The sequence below is a fragment of the Orcinus orca genome, chromosome 17 (assembly GCF_937001465.1).
Source record: "Orcinus orca chromosome 17, mOrcOrc1.1, whole genome shotgun sequence".
NCBI lineage: Eukaryota > Metazoa > Chordata > Mammalia > Artiodactyla > Delphinidae > Orcinus > Orcinus orca.
Window position 1 is genome coordinate 35,196,860 of NC_064575.1, and position 14,368 is coordinate 35,211,227.

The following is a 14,368-nucleotide window of genomic DNA, read 5'->3' on the forward strand; positions in this document are numbered from 1 at the left end:
TCTCTTGAAATGGTCCTTGATCATCCACAATATTTCCCATCATCACAAAGGTGGTACCAAGGGCAGGAAACTCCAGCATTATTACAGTTTCATAAAGCAAAGTCAATTTTAAGAATATAATGTCCCCAAACTGATAAAGGTCTTGACAGATAATTTCAAGGGAAGCATACATTATTTTTTGTTTGTCAGAGGGCAAAAATATTTAGGTTGAGTTAATGAATGGTAGAGTTTTTGAGTGGAGAGTGTCCTTAAAATATTATGTAGATCTGTACTGTCAACAGATGCTAGCCACATGGCATTATTTATATTTAAACAAATTTAAAAATAAGATTAAAAAATCAGTTCCTCAGTTGCATTTGCCATATTCCAAAGATGTTTATTAGCTCCATGTAGCTATTGAATACTGCACTGCACGGTACAGATATAGAATATTTTCATTATCACTAAAAATTCTATTGAGCAATACTAAAATTATACCCAGATATTCACAGAGAAGGCAACCAAGTCTCAAGTAAATAATATAACTTCCCCAAGATCACACAGCTATGTTTTTAAAGAAAAAGAAAACGACACAAAGGAAATAGTAACAGAGGCATTAATGAAACCCAGTAAGTTTCTGGAGCAGTCAAAGTAGGGTTTAAAAGTGCATACTTAGCTGTTAGCAGGGCTGAAGCTCTTGATGGTTGGTAAGATCTACCTGCCTGAATTTGGACATTAGCATTTTCTGCAATGAATTAAAAGCAAAAGATCCTTTCAGCGAATGGCTACCAGCTCCATAGTTTTAGCCATTGCCGTGCTTCCAGGTTATGTTTATCACTTTCATATACAGGGCACCACTGTGAGATGTGATGGTTTATTTGACCCCAGAGAAATCAAGAAATCTTATGGGGGTTATGGCTATATTTGAAAAGGTTGGTTTTTAAATGCATCATGCAGACTGGCCCTGTTTTAAAAGGGATTCCTGCCATCAAATAATCAAAATGTAAACTCTCTTCTCACCTTGCAAAAGTCAAAGATAGTCCCTGCATCTTTATTATTTCGTTGAAATCCAAATATTATTTTTCCATTCTCTAACTTGTTTTCCTCACAGTGTGATCAACTATTGCCAAGGAAGGAAAGGTTAGATTTATCAGTCAAAGTTTCCTAAAGGCCCCCTAGGTAACTGAACCCTCAGGAGAAACAATCGTCATGTATTCTTTTTCTGTTGTTTCAGTATCTTCGTAAAGAGTCATTTCAGTATGTTTGGTTCTGTAGCAGAGGTTCTGTGAAGTGCTTATCTTCCTCAGAGGTCCAGAAAGCCTGTGAGTCTGTGGGTAAAGATGGATAAGGAGAGAGAGGGAAGGAGGCTAGAGAGAGGCTCAGTGCTGATAAGGACAGAGTTCTAAAGCCTCCTGGGGGTGAGGCTGGGGTGTACAAACACCCACGACTAATCTAGACAGAAACTGAATCATCAAGGGGATGACCACTGTGAAGTCATGTGGTCACCTCTCCCTCTAGAAATAAACATTGCCCTCAGTAAGTCTCCCCCCTGCCCCAGAAGAGCATTAGGAAGGTCTGGAGAGGGGGATTATTGGCAGAAATGGAAAAAGCAGGTTGAAGGGATTAGCCTGGAGCAGAGAGCCCAAGAAACCCAAGCCAGTAGATGGAAGGCAGACTTTTCATGGAAGTCTCCAAGCCCACGTCAAGTTCTGGGACCACCAAGTACAAGTCAAAGAGTGCTCATTTAACCCCTTTGGGCCCCCACGGGAGTGGAGGAAGGCTGGACAGAGAGGGAGAAGGGGCCATTGAAGGTACAGTATTTACTATGGGATTTAACTCCTCAAAGGCCTCCCAGTAGCTTCAGATCTGCTCAAGAATCCTTCATGTCCTGCTGGTTTGCAGTGAGTGGCTCACAGCTTCAAGGCCTCCTCTGCCAGATGGAGAACTATTTCAAACATCCTGCCTCTATTTTGTACTCTAGCAATGCACACAGGAAACGTGACCCCATTTTCAGGTTCTAAAGAGAAACTGTAAGTACCTGAAAGACTGAGGAACATGGTGGCTTTTATTTAAGATGTGGAGATAGAGAGCACATACCTGGACTTGGCCCTGCAGCAGCACCAAGTTGCACCAAGAGTTCCCTTTATTTTCTCTCGCATCTCTGTTCCTCCTTTTCTCTCTGCTGGATTAGCCATGGGGACTCCCAAGTTCTTCACTGTGTGGTCCTGGTACCAAGATTCTCCTGGGAATTATAAAGCTATTCACCTTCTACATCGAGCACTTCTTATTTTTTCCCCAGCAACATAAGTCATCCTTAAGAAGGGTCAGGGTGCTAGCTCTTAAATATATATTAGTCATCCCTTTGTACATTAAATTCTCTTTCTTGGAGACTGCTCCTGAGATGGTGTTCACCGTGCTCCCAGCTGGCCTCCTGAAGTTCTGCCCTGCCTTCCCCACCAGGTACAGTTCAGGAGCTGCCTACCTCAGGGTGATAGGTTATCTTCCAGTTGCTTTATTCCTTTCCGTTTTACATTTAGAGAGTATAATTGGAATACATAAACTTCTCTGTGACAGCTTTATTTGCAACCCACAGGTTTTGTTATGGCATATTTTCATTATCATTGAATTAATAAAATTCTAATTCCCATTGCGACTTTATCTTTGACCTACATAATGATCAGAAGTATGTTTTTAATATCCAACTATTTGGTAAAATATTGGTTATATAGGTTTAAATTTCTCGCTTATTCGGAGTCTTGTTTTATAACCAGAATATAGTCAATTTTATAAATGTGCCACGTGCACCTAAAAATTTCTGCGTGATATATATATTCCATCATTGTTGGTGCGGTGTTTTATGTAAATTTAGGCCGAAGTTTTTAATGATGGTATTCAGATCTTCTATAATCTGCTGATTTGTTGTGGTTCTATGTTACTGATCTAGGTAATTTAGATTTTTCTATTTCTACTTAGATTTTTGGAATTTCCCTTCATATATTGCATTGAAGTTTAGATTTATAATATATTCCTTGTAAAGTAACAGTGGGTTTTATTATCCTGCCTTATCGCCAGTGATACTTTTTGCTTTCAAATCTATGTTAACATTAAAAAATCTTCTTCAATTTTGCTTATTGTTATGCCATAATTGTTGAATCCTTTCATTTTCAATCTGACTCTTGTCTCTTGTAGGTGGCATAGAATTAGGTTTTTTGTTTGTTTCAATAATCCTTGTCCTTTAATTTGAGTATTTACAGTTAATGTATTTTCTTACAGACCGTATACTCCTTGTTTACTATTTGTCCCACCTTGTTATGTTCCTTTTGCTCTTCTTTCTTCCTTTGAGATTTCTTCAAATTCCATTTTCCCTTGTATTAGCTTGTTACTTTTACATAAATAGCAGTTACACATGTACCATGACTTATTAGCTCTTTTACTGCTTCTCAAGCAATGCTGAGATCTTAAATTTCTTTTACTACTTTTTCCTCTTCCATTTGTTTTAATGCATTCTAATTTTTGATATATTTTATTATTACCCTTTTGTGTTGTTAGATTTTATTTAGGTTTATCCACTTATTTATCCTTTCTGTTATACATAATTCTTTATAAAGTCCTTATTTTCATCTGTGATAATCTTCCTTCTGCCTGCAGGTCTCCCTTTATAATTTAATTCAGTCAGTTCTGATGAGAAAATATTTTCTAAATTTTGTTTGTCTGCAAATTTCCTTATTGCATCTTTCCTTCCAAACAACATTTTCTCTGCCTCTACAATTCCCAATGGGCAGTTCTTTTCTTTAGCACTTAAAAATGTTATTCCATTATTTTCTAGTATCCATTCAGTTTCACTGAGAAGTAAGCTGTAATCTTAATCCTATTGTTCCTTTGAAAGTAATCTCTCTTTTTCGTTGGGCTGCTTTTAAGATGTCATGCTTTTCTTTGCTATTCTGAATTGTACTGTGGTGATCTTAGGTGTGGTTTTCTTTGTATTTGTTCTTGTTGCGCTTTTTTAGTGCTTATTGAATTTATGGCTCCATATATTCCTTTTAGTTTTAGAGAACTCTCAGCTGTTAATATTTCTGAAATATTGTTTTCATCCCAATCTCTGTCTCCTTTTTTCTTTGGACTCCAGTTTATACATATGATAAAAATGTTTACTGTGGCCCATATGTCTCAAATGAGCTTATGTGTACTTTTTATTCTTTTCGTTTCCCGTGCTTTAGTGTTAATATTGTTACTACTCTATCTTCCAGTTCACTTACCTCTCTTTACCTGTGTCCAATCCACTACCGAGTTTTAAATTTCATATAATTTTTAATTCTATCAGTTCAACTTCAATCAGTTTATAGTTTCTAGTTGTCAAGTTAAATTCTTCACCTTGTCATCTATTTTCTTGAACTTGATAATATTTACCAAAATATGTAAGATCTTTAATGTTTAAGTCATCTATGATTCTGATTCTGTTTTGTTTTTTATTCTAATTCTCCTTTTCTTGGTAGTCTTGGTGGTTCTTCAGTGAATACCAGACTTGGGATATGACAAGTTGTAGAGAATCTGAATGACATTACAGTTGCCCTTTGGACAACCTGGGTTTGAACTGCACAGATCCACTTATACATGGATTTTTTTTTCAATAAGTAATACAGTACTACATGAGCTGTGGTTGGTTGAATCCTCAGATTCAGAACCACAGATAAGAAGGGCCGACCATAAAGTTATATGTGGATTTTTGACTGCACAGGGAGTCAGCGTCTCTAACTCCAACATTGTTCCAGGGTCAACTGTATTTTCTTGAGGAGAGAATTTCCTATTCTTAGGTAAGGAGCAGAGGGGAAGATCACCTCAGTCACCTGGACCAACTTCATACTCATTTTCCTTCTTTATAAGGTTCAATGTAGATGTTGCATCAACCTTCCTAACACACACACACACACAGACACACAGACACACAGACACACACACACACACACACATATGTAGAGACTTCCAATGTCCTAATTCATATCATTAGTTTTCCATTGGGCCACAAATCTTTCATAGGTTCTGATCCCCAATTTTGTCTCTTCAGCATTATGAGCCAACTAAGTCTTTGCTTTGACTTCAGTTAGCTTTTGTTTGACTTCTTAGCATCTTGTCTTGTCTACCTATTATACATGGAAAATACTGCAAGGGAACACTGTTGCTGAATCCAGCTCTGTTCTCTGAATCTTTACTCTCTCTGTGATTTTGGTCCTTAAAATTCTAGCTGCCTTGTTATTTCTCAATTCCAACTCTGGTTTCGTTAGTCCTATGACATTGTCCTAAGTTCTACTGGCTTTTCTACCTCCTGGGAGCCACATTTGGTTTCTCAGACTTTTGCTCTTCATCAGTAGTTTCTAAATGACTGGGCTAGAGATGCATGTGCAGAATATTGTTCTCACTTCAGTGAGTTTCTTTCTCTATTTTACTTTTCTAGGTCATGGCTACCTCAGTAGCTTTCTAACGCTCACAGTCAAATGTTGCTTATGATTTATCTGGCCTTTCTAGTACGTTTTCCTAAGGTAAACTGATATAGTTGGAAACAGAAGTTGGTACCCACCATTTAAAAAATTCTGTTTTGTCTTTCTATGAATTCTCTTTTTGTCCCATCTTCTGTCACTTTTTCCTACCCAAAATTCCCATTCTCACAGATAGATTATTTTAAGATTAAAAATTATTATTAAGCTAATATGTTAATTTTGAAAGAAATTAATTTTGCTTTGAACAAGAACACAGATTGGTGAATGGAACATGGAAGAATCCTTAAGACCTTTTTCATCTCTAAGAGTAGTATCCAACCATCGGTACCATCATAAGTTTGTCAACTATGGAAGAAAGCAGTCTTTATAAAATCAGCATTTTTTTTCTTATTTTTTTGGGTGTCACCAGGACTTGCCTTAGACCACAACTCCTGGCAACACCAAATATAAATGAACCCTGTTACCCATGGGCGTTTACTTGGCTCTGCCACCCTAAGAGTGGCCTCCTGGCTCCTTAACCCCAGGGGACTCTAAGCCCTGGGCCACATTCTTGAACCCAAGCCCTGCTCCTCTGTCAGTGGGCAGAATAGTCCTGATACCCCCTGGACCAGGGACTGGGCACATGGCCCACATCTGCCACCACACGGGTCAGGGCGAGAGGGAAGAGGGACCTTGACATTCTCTTCTGGTTTCCCTCTGGGGCTTGGAGTCAGATCCAGGCAAAGACCCCTCCCTTCCGTGTGGAGCTCCTGGCCCCTCATTTGCAGCACCCAAAACCTGCCTCTGGGGAACCCCTCATTTTGCTCCTTTCTTTGGCTGAGGGTGGCTCAGGAAGGAAGCACTGCTGAGACCCAGAATCCCAGGCCAGAAGATGCCCAACGAAGTAGGCTAGGCCAGCCCCAGGACATGATGCTGGAACTCCCTCCTAAACAAGACTGAACTCATCACACAGATGGGGAAACTGAGGTCGAAGAGGGCAATGGCTTACTGGCGGAGCCTGGAGCAGAGTCTCTAATGGACACATTCCATGTTACCACCAAAACATGGGATTTCTAGAGTGCAGCTCACCCCGTGCTGACCCCCCCCCCTTAGCCTGGCCACCAAGGTCTCGCCTCCATAATCCCATCCCACGACACCCCCTTCCTGTGTCCCACACAACAGCCAGATTAGACCCCTTGCCCTCAGGCTGTCGTTCACAGGGCTCCTTCTCCCACCTCTGCCTGCCCAAGTTCAACCAGCCTCTTTAGGGTCCGGCTCAATGCCAGCTCCTTCGTGAGTCACCCAGAGCCCTCATGCTCCTCTAACCTTCCGAGGTGCTTTGCCTCCACCCTCACACCCCGCGCTCTGTTGTCCACGTGAGCTGTGGTTACGGAGTGTGAGCTTCCTGAAGCCGCAGACCACCTCCCCTCTGGACCCCAGCACCTGGCGCAGTACCCAGCACTCAGTAGGTGCTCAGTAAAATCTCCTCCTCATCTGATGCCCTGCCATGTCCTACCGATAACTGACAATAATGCCTATTGTTTATCGAGCATATACCATAAGCCCGGCTCTGGTACTGTCTCCCATCCTCATGTGATGGACCCAGGTCACAGAGGTTGTGTGACTTTCCTGAGGTCACAGCTCTGGAACTGGAACCCCACGGGTTCTTGTGCCTAAATGAGTCTCCTTTCCTTGCCACTCACCTCTTCTAGGTCAGACCACCATCATTTCCTCACCCTGTCCTGTCACTAAAGACTTCCCATGACTCCTTGTAGCCCACTAGACAAAATCTAAACCCCTGAGCATGGCATCTAAACTCTGTGACATCTGGCTTCTTCCCTCTTTGCAGCTTCTCCTCTAGTCTCTGAGCATCATCTCAGTTTCCAGCCTACTGTACCTTGATTTACTTGTAGGCTCTGCACATGCTTTGCCCTCTGTCTAGAACACCCTTCCCCTACTTTTCCTCCTGTGAACTCCTACACATCTCTCAACATCCAAGATCAAGGGTTACCTTCCATTCTAGTCAGATGAGACAAGCAGCAAACGAATTGGACACAAAATTGAGAGTTCTACGAGGGAAGGACCTGTGTCATCGTAGTATCCCCAATGCTTAACCCATAATCAGTGCTCTGTCAACATTTGTTGAATGAATAAATGAATACTCTATATATTCTTGTTGACTAAACGGAGAAATGGCAAAAGAATACAAGGCCACAGTATGCAGGGCTGGAGGTGGAAGGGAAGACACTGAGGCCAGGAAGGCCAAGGACGTGGTGGAGTACAGTAACAAGTACTTCAGGGGCTGCTCTGCAGCAGAGCCACGCTCTTGGCAGAGGGAGTGTTTGTGAGAGACAGAGGAAGGAAAGTGATGGTGTGAGGGAGGCTCTGAAAGTGTGTGTGTGCACGCACACGCGCATGTGAGAAGGCGGTGGGGATGTATGCGGGGGAGTGTGCGTGTGTGAGTGTGCTGCATTTGTGAATCAGTCTGTGAGAGCGGTGCTGAGGAAGTATGTGAAGGAGCGCGTGTACGTGGCTTGTGGGTCTGTGGCGGAGAGCCCGTGCGTTCTATTTGTGCATGGGGGTCTGCGTGAGAAGGCGAGGGTGTGGGCCACGAAGGCTGTGCCGGAGGTTGTGCATGTCTGCAGGGCGAGGGGGTGGGGACAGTGATTGAGAAAGACAACAAGGAGGGGACACCTAAGAGGGGTGTGAGGGAGAAACCGTAAGTGTGCGGGCGTGGAGGGTGTCGTGAGCACGTGCAGGAGGAGACGGTGTGACCGTGAGTGTGCACGACGCGGAGGGTAAGGTAGGATGTCAGGGCGCTGCTGAGGGTGTGGCTGCATGGCCTCGGCCACGGGCCGGGAGCCAGAGGTGGGGGCTGGCCCTGAGCCCAGGGTGGGGGGCTCTGACCGAGCAGAAGGTTCCTCAGAGTTTTCCCTGGAGCCACGGGTGCCAGATCACCACATCCCCAGGTAGAGAGGTCGAGCAGGAGGCCCAGATGTGTGTGTGCGCCTCACATTTTGTCCACAGCAAAACCTCTGGGCATTTATTTGTCTTTGTCTGTGTCCGGGTGTGCACGCCTGTGCTTGTGTGCGTGCTGCCGGCTGTGTGTCTGTGCCTGTCTTTGTCTCTGTATGTATCTGGGCCTTTGTCTCAGTGTGTGTGGCGGTTGGTCTAGGCTTGCCCACAAGATTGTGTCTGGAGTTGTGTGTGTCTACGTGTATCTGTGCCTGTGGGGCACCGGGCGTCCTTGATCTGTGCATGTCTAGGTAAGGCTGCGAGCGTCCCCCTGGACCGCCTGTTTGTATCTCTGTCTGTGTGGCCTTAGTGTGAGTGGGAGAACGTTGTGCTTTGGAGACTGTGGATCTAGATCTCGGTGTATCTTTAAGTGTGAGTGTGTGCTTGTGTATCTGCATGTGAGAGTCTGCCATGCGTTGTAGTATGGAAATGCTTATGTGTGTCTGTGGAAGGTGCGTTTGTGAGACCAAGGATCTCCGTGTGTCTCTGTGCCTCTGTGTGTGTATGTGTGTGTTGGGTGTGAGGGGTTTGTCACAGACTGGTGAGCAAGTTAATCTCAGACTCCGTGACACGTGGAATAAAATCACGCTCCCATAATGGAAGAGAACCAACTCTTCACCCTCTGCCCTGGGGGAGCCAGTGGGGGCCAGGGCCAGGCTTAGGCCCCTATGCAGGGCCCCCTGTGGCCTCAGCACCCTACCCCCGCCTCTCCTCTGCCACACCAGGCTCATTCTGCCTCCAGAGTGCCCCGGTGCCCACTGCTGGCTGGGCTAGGCTCCAGGACATGTGACGGAGCCTTAGAGGCCTGTCCTGGGCCCCCCAGCCCCACCCACTGCTGAGGAGGGCCCTGCCCCAGATGGGAGGGCGGGTGCAGGAAGGAATCTTTGGGCCCCTCCTCCTCGCGGAGGGGAGGGATGAGCTGCAGGCCCGACCTGGATCTTCCATCTCTCAGCAACAAGATTCCTGGTGAGCAGGCTGCGAGGCTTGGCAGGGCACCTGCCGGAGACCCGCCCTCACCCGCCAGGACGCCTGGGTCCCCAGGGCCGGGCAGCAGCGGGTTCCCTGGGGAGCTAGGAGGGCGCCAGAACTTCAGGCTACAGCTGCCCAGGACTATGGGAAAGCCAGACCCTTCCAGGCTCCCACCCACAACCACACACGGCTCCTCAGCCCCCCAGGCAAACTGCCACCCTTCTTCTGGCCTCTCCCCAGCCTCCGCCTTTGCTTCAGAAAGCAGACCAGCCACCCAGCACCACCCACTCCCTACCTGAGCCTCAGCGCACACGCAGCCTGAGTTCAAGACCTCACCTCTGGGTTTGAGGGCTCTCAAGGCCAGGACTGTGCTGCTTATCTCAGAATGGGGCTTCTGAGGACAGGGCCATGTGTCCCGCAGCTGTGAAATCCCTCTTGGTCTTAGCACTCCTTCCTGACTGAGCAGTCAGGCACCAGGAGAGGATTTCAAACCCAAGGCTGGGGAAACTGAGGCAGTGAAGCTCTCTGCCCTGCCTACTGTTATGAATCAGAGGCCAAATCCAGTAGTCTAGACACACAAGTTCTTAATTCTGTCCAGCGGCCGTGGCTGCAACTTATTCTTCCCCATAGGGGGTGCAATTTCGGGGTGGGGGAGGCATCAGTTGGAGGGAGAGGGGAATGGGCAGGTGGACCCCCCTCAACCCTCAGACTTGGATGAGCAGCCGGAGAGGTTTGGTAAGAGATTAAGGTCGAGGAGAGGAGAACCCAGATGCTCCAAGATTTATGACCGTAATTCTTCTCCCTTAAATTCCCCTCCAAGCCCCCCAGCCCTAGCCTGGTCCCTCCAGGGTCATGCTGTGGCCCCAGGCCAATGTCAAGGCCTTAACGCATCCATCAGTTGTTGCCAGGGAGTTTCCACCCCAATGGGTCCCAAAGGGAGGAGATCAACTGACACTACGGGCCCAGACCGACGGGGAAGGGGCATGGCCCTAAAGAGGTGGCCAACAGCCCCCTGCCCCCTCCCAGGATGTAGGGGCTCACAACCTCCAGGGCAGAAGCTAGGCTGGTGGGTGGGGTCCAGGAGGAGGTGACCTCCCAGCTCTGGCACCACTCCCAGCCCCGCCCTTCCAACAGGCCAGGAGACCTGGGATCCCATGGGGCCCTACAGTTTACAGGGTGTGTGGCCTTGGGCCCTTGCTGCTCCTCTCCAGGCCTCAGCCTCCCCACCACACAATGCAGGAAGTGGTCTGGATACCCCAGGCATCCCCCTTCAGCTCCGCTGCCTCAGTGCTAAGCCCTGCCCTCTCTCCAGTCCAGGGGTGTCACCTAGAATCTGGGCCAGATGGGGTGAGGCTTTGACAGTTAACTGGAGGAGCCCCTGAAGCCACCCAAGTCAGAGCTGAAGAGCGTATGGTGCTCACTCCTCCACCGCACATCCATTTTCCAGAAGAGTGAAACTGAGGCCCTGAGAGAAGGTCGGGGTCTGCGCCAAGACCTGAGTGTTACTGGTGGGATGGTTAAGAGCACGGGCTCTGGGGACAGAAAGACTTAAGATTAAAATGTCAGCTGCAACAGAAACTTGTTATGTGAAGTCCCTTGCCTTCTCAGCCTCAGATTCCTCATCCATAAAATGGGCAATAGTGCCTCCCTCCCACGACTGCTGAGTTGAAATAAGAAAACGCACGTAAAGGGCTCGGCCAGTGTAGCAAACTCTTGGACAGTGGTAACTATCATGACTGTGGGTAGTATTAACACAAAGCCAAGTGGCCGGGGGGAAGGGTAGGTGGGGTCCCGACCTGGCTCATCCTCCAGACCAGGAGGGCCAGCCAAATTCCTCAGAGCCCCCCAGCTGTCTCCCCTCTTCGTTAAAGGCCTCTCATTAGTGAGCCTGGGCACCTGCCCCCCCACACGTAATAAGCCTCATTAGTATCTTAGCCCCAAGCTCTGAGCCCAGAGTCTGTGCATGTGCACACGCGTGAGGGTGGGGGGCTGCGACAGGCCACCAGCCAGGAGACAGCATCCCCGCCAACCACAGCCCCTGCCTGTCATCAGTAGGGCCCGTCACCACCCAGCTTGTCACCTGCCTGGCTCACACCTGCACCACCTGTCACCCACCCAGCCCATCACCCACCCAGCCCATCACCTGCACCACCTGTCACCCACCCAGCTCGTCACCCACCCAGCCCATCACCTGCACCACCTGTCACCCACCCAGCTCGTCACCCACCCAGCCCATCACCTGCACCACCTGTCACCCACCCAGCTCGTCACCCACCCAGCCCATCACCTGCACCACCTGTCACCCACCCAGCCTGTCACCGGAGCTGCCTGACAGGCCTCTGGGTGGGGGACAGGAGATGGGGAGGAGAAGACCACAGGGGTGTGGAGCTGGGGGCCCCAGAGACCCTGTTAGACCCCCACTTCAGCTCGGCATCCTGCAGCATCGCCATGGCAACGTCTCAGCCGCAACCACTTTCCCAAACATCCCCCCCGCCCCCCAGGCCCTGCTCTTAGCTGAGCTGAGGCTGAGAAGAGCCTTGACTGACAGCAGAATGGGACAGGAAGGAGCTGCTCATCAGCTGGCTGGCCTTGGCCATCCCTGCCCTCTCTGGACTTGGTTACTCCATCTGCAAAATGGAGGGGCTGGAACTAGGGAGGCCCCTGAACAGTGGGTCATCCCTTCCCAGCCTGGATTTGCTGAGCCAGTGGCCAGTTAACCTGTGAAGGCTGGTGGGGGCGGGGTACAAAAGGACAGGGGGTTCTGGGTTCTTCCACACTCCTTTGCCCTGGCCCAGCTCACACAGGCTGGGCCTCTGGCCCAAACTCACATAATAAAAGAGGAGCAGCAGGCTGGAAGGCAGAGGGGCTCTGCCACAGGACTGCCAGCTGGAGATGATGCCACAGTGGGTGACCCAAGGCTGAGTTGGCCCCCACCTCCAAGCTGCATTATTTATAAAACCCAGAGCTCCTAGCCGAGCAACAGCTGCGGTGCCGCCCCTCCAGGGGGCACAGGCAGCGGTGGAAGGGTGGTGCCTCCCCGGGGGAGCCCCCTGGGGTCCCGGGCTCCCTCCACAGCTGGCTGGGGCAGAGGCTGAGGTGGGAAAGGGGCGGCTGCGCCATCCTTCCCCTCCCAGCCCCCTCTCCTCTCCTCTCCTCCAGGCAGGCGGCGATAGGATTACTTCTGCATGACTGCCCGCTCCACAGGGTTCCAGAGACCCTCCTGCCTGCAACAATCTAAAATTCCTGTAGCCCGGCCTCTCTCCCTTTCTCCCCACAGTGAATGCTCCAGCTTCTAGCACAGTGTGCCCGCGGCCGCCACCACCACCAGCGAGCTGGCCGGGGCCCCAGGTCCCCGGAGCCACGGGCAAAGGTAGACCCATCCTCGGGGTGTCCCTCGGAACCCTCTGAGGCCCAGGCCCTGGCCCATCCCCTCCGGCCCCTGGTGCCCGTCAGGCCCCACAGGGCAAGGCTCAAGCTGCGGTCGGGCCTGCCAGCTGCGCCAAGGAGGACCAGCACATACGTGCAAACACACCTGGTGGGTCCTGGCGTGCCTGGCCACATCCTCTGCTGCCAAAACCTGGATGTCCCCACCTCTGCTCTAACCGCCCCCTCCCTAACCTCACTAATCCTTGCTACCCTGGGGTGGGCAGACAGCTGGGCCAGGCCAGCGCCTGTGGCTCCCCAGGGCACAAGAAGCAGGCAAGAGATCGATCCACTGAATTTTTTAAGGCTCTAATGGAGCCTGCCTCCCCAGACTTGGGGCCTGGGACACAGGCGATCTCTCAGGGACCCCTCCCTCAGCATTGCAGTTGCTTCCTCTTTCAGGTCTAGGGGGTCGGGGCACCTTTCTAGGAGCCTTTCCCCCAACAAGAGAAGAGGCACGAGGGGCCCCTGGGAAAGAGATGGGATTGGGGGGCTGTGAGCAATACCCAGAGGCCCCCCCAGTCTCCCCAGCCCTAATGCAGGCAGAAGCAGCTCAGCCTCTAAATCACTCCCCTCATGCTGCCCTCTGAGGCGGATTCTGTGCATCTGTAATTAGGGGGTGGAACAGATGGTGGAGATTCTGTTTAAAATCATGCATCTAGTAAAGTAACCTTCACTGTTGGAACTGACTCCCAGGGAGACCAAGCCCCAAGCCCGGATCTGGGGGTGGGGTGGGAGGGGAAGCATGTCAAGCCAGCACCTTCTCCATCTTTTTTTCCTGAAGCTCCAGACCCAGTGTCCCCCTCAGGTGAGCCCAAGAAGAGGGGGATTTGGCAAGCACCTGAGAATGTGCAGGCTGGGGGTAAATCCCCCTGCCCAGACCCCCCCACCCCAACCCATACACGACAGAGTCAGGGCATGGCTGGGTACTCAGAGTTCTTGGCTGACACACCAGGATGACCAGGTGCCAAGAGCCCCCAAAGAGGCCCCAAACCCCCAAAGCCCAGGCCAGGGTGCCCAGAGCACAGGGTCTTGGGTGGGGCAGCTTTGAACCAGATGTACAGCCTCACTGTCCAGGAATGAAAGGCCTGGGGCAATGAGGGCGTTGGAGATGCCTCCCCAGGCAGAGGAGGCTCTGGGAAGTGGGGGAGGACCAGGCAGCCGAGAATGAGAGAGAGCACGGAAGAGTGGGCCAGTGTGTCTGCAAGGCTGAGGCTATCTGGGGGGAGGTTGGGGGAGGGAGGCTGGGGAGGACAAGGTGGGGTGGGGGAGCGGTGATGGAGAGCGCTGAGGAGGGAGGCTGTGCTGGAACGTGTGATGGTGGGAGTGCGGCTGCAGGGTGAGGTGTGGGCGCAGGGCGGAGCTGCTCTGAGGGGTGACTGGGCTGGGGCCCTGTGTGTTTGTGTATGAGTGCAGGACTGGTGTTTGGAGAGGGGTGGGGGCTGTCCCTGGGCCCTTGGATGGCTGAGGAAAGTACTGGAGCTGCAGCTTGCTGGGGAACACACAGAGGA

The 14,368-nt window shown here is 49.9% G+C and overlaps 1 protein-coding gene across 4 annotated transcripts in view; it reads right to left on the reverse strand.

The window, feature by feature from the left end:
* Positions 1–14,368, reverse strand: part of LOC125961817 (uncharacterized) — a 90,849-nt gene that overhangs the window by 6,010 nt on the left and 70,471 nt on the right. The window contains exons 5-7 of one of the 4 annotated variants that reach the window (XM_049700841.1): positions 2,077–2,221; positions 1,000–1,307; positions 356–724 (exon numbers count right to left, since the gene is read on the reverse strand). The exons of the other annotated variants lie outside the window; for them this stretch is intronic. Of the exons in view, the coding sequence (XP_049556798.1) occupies positions 1,283–1,307; positions 2,077–2,221 (170 nt within the window). The 3' untranslated portion in view covers positions 356–724; positions 1,000–1,282. Of the gene's footprint in view, positions 1–355; positions 725–999; positions 1,308–2,076; positions 2,222–14,368 lie in introns of those variants that run through there. 4 annotated transcript variants of the gene reach the window in all.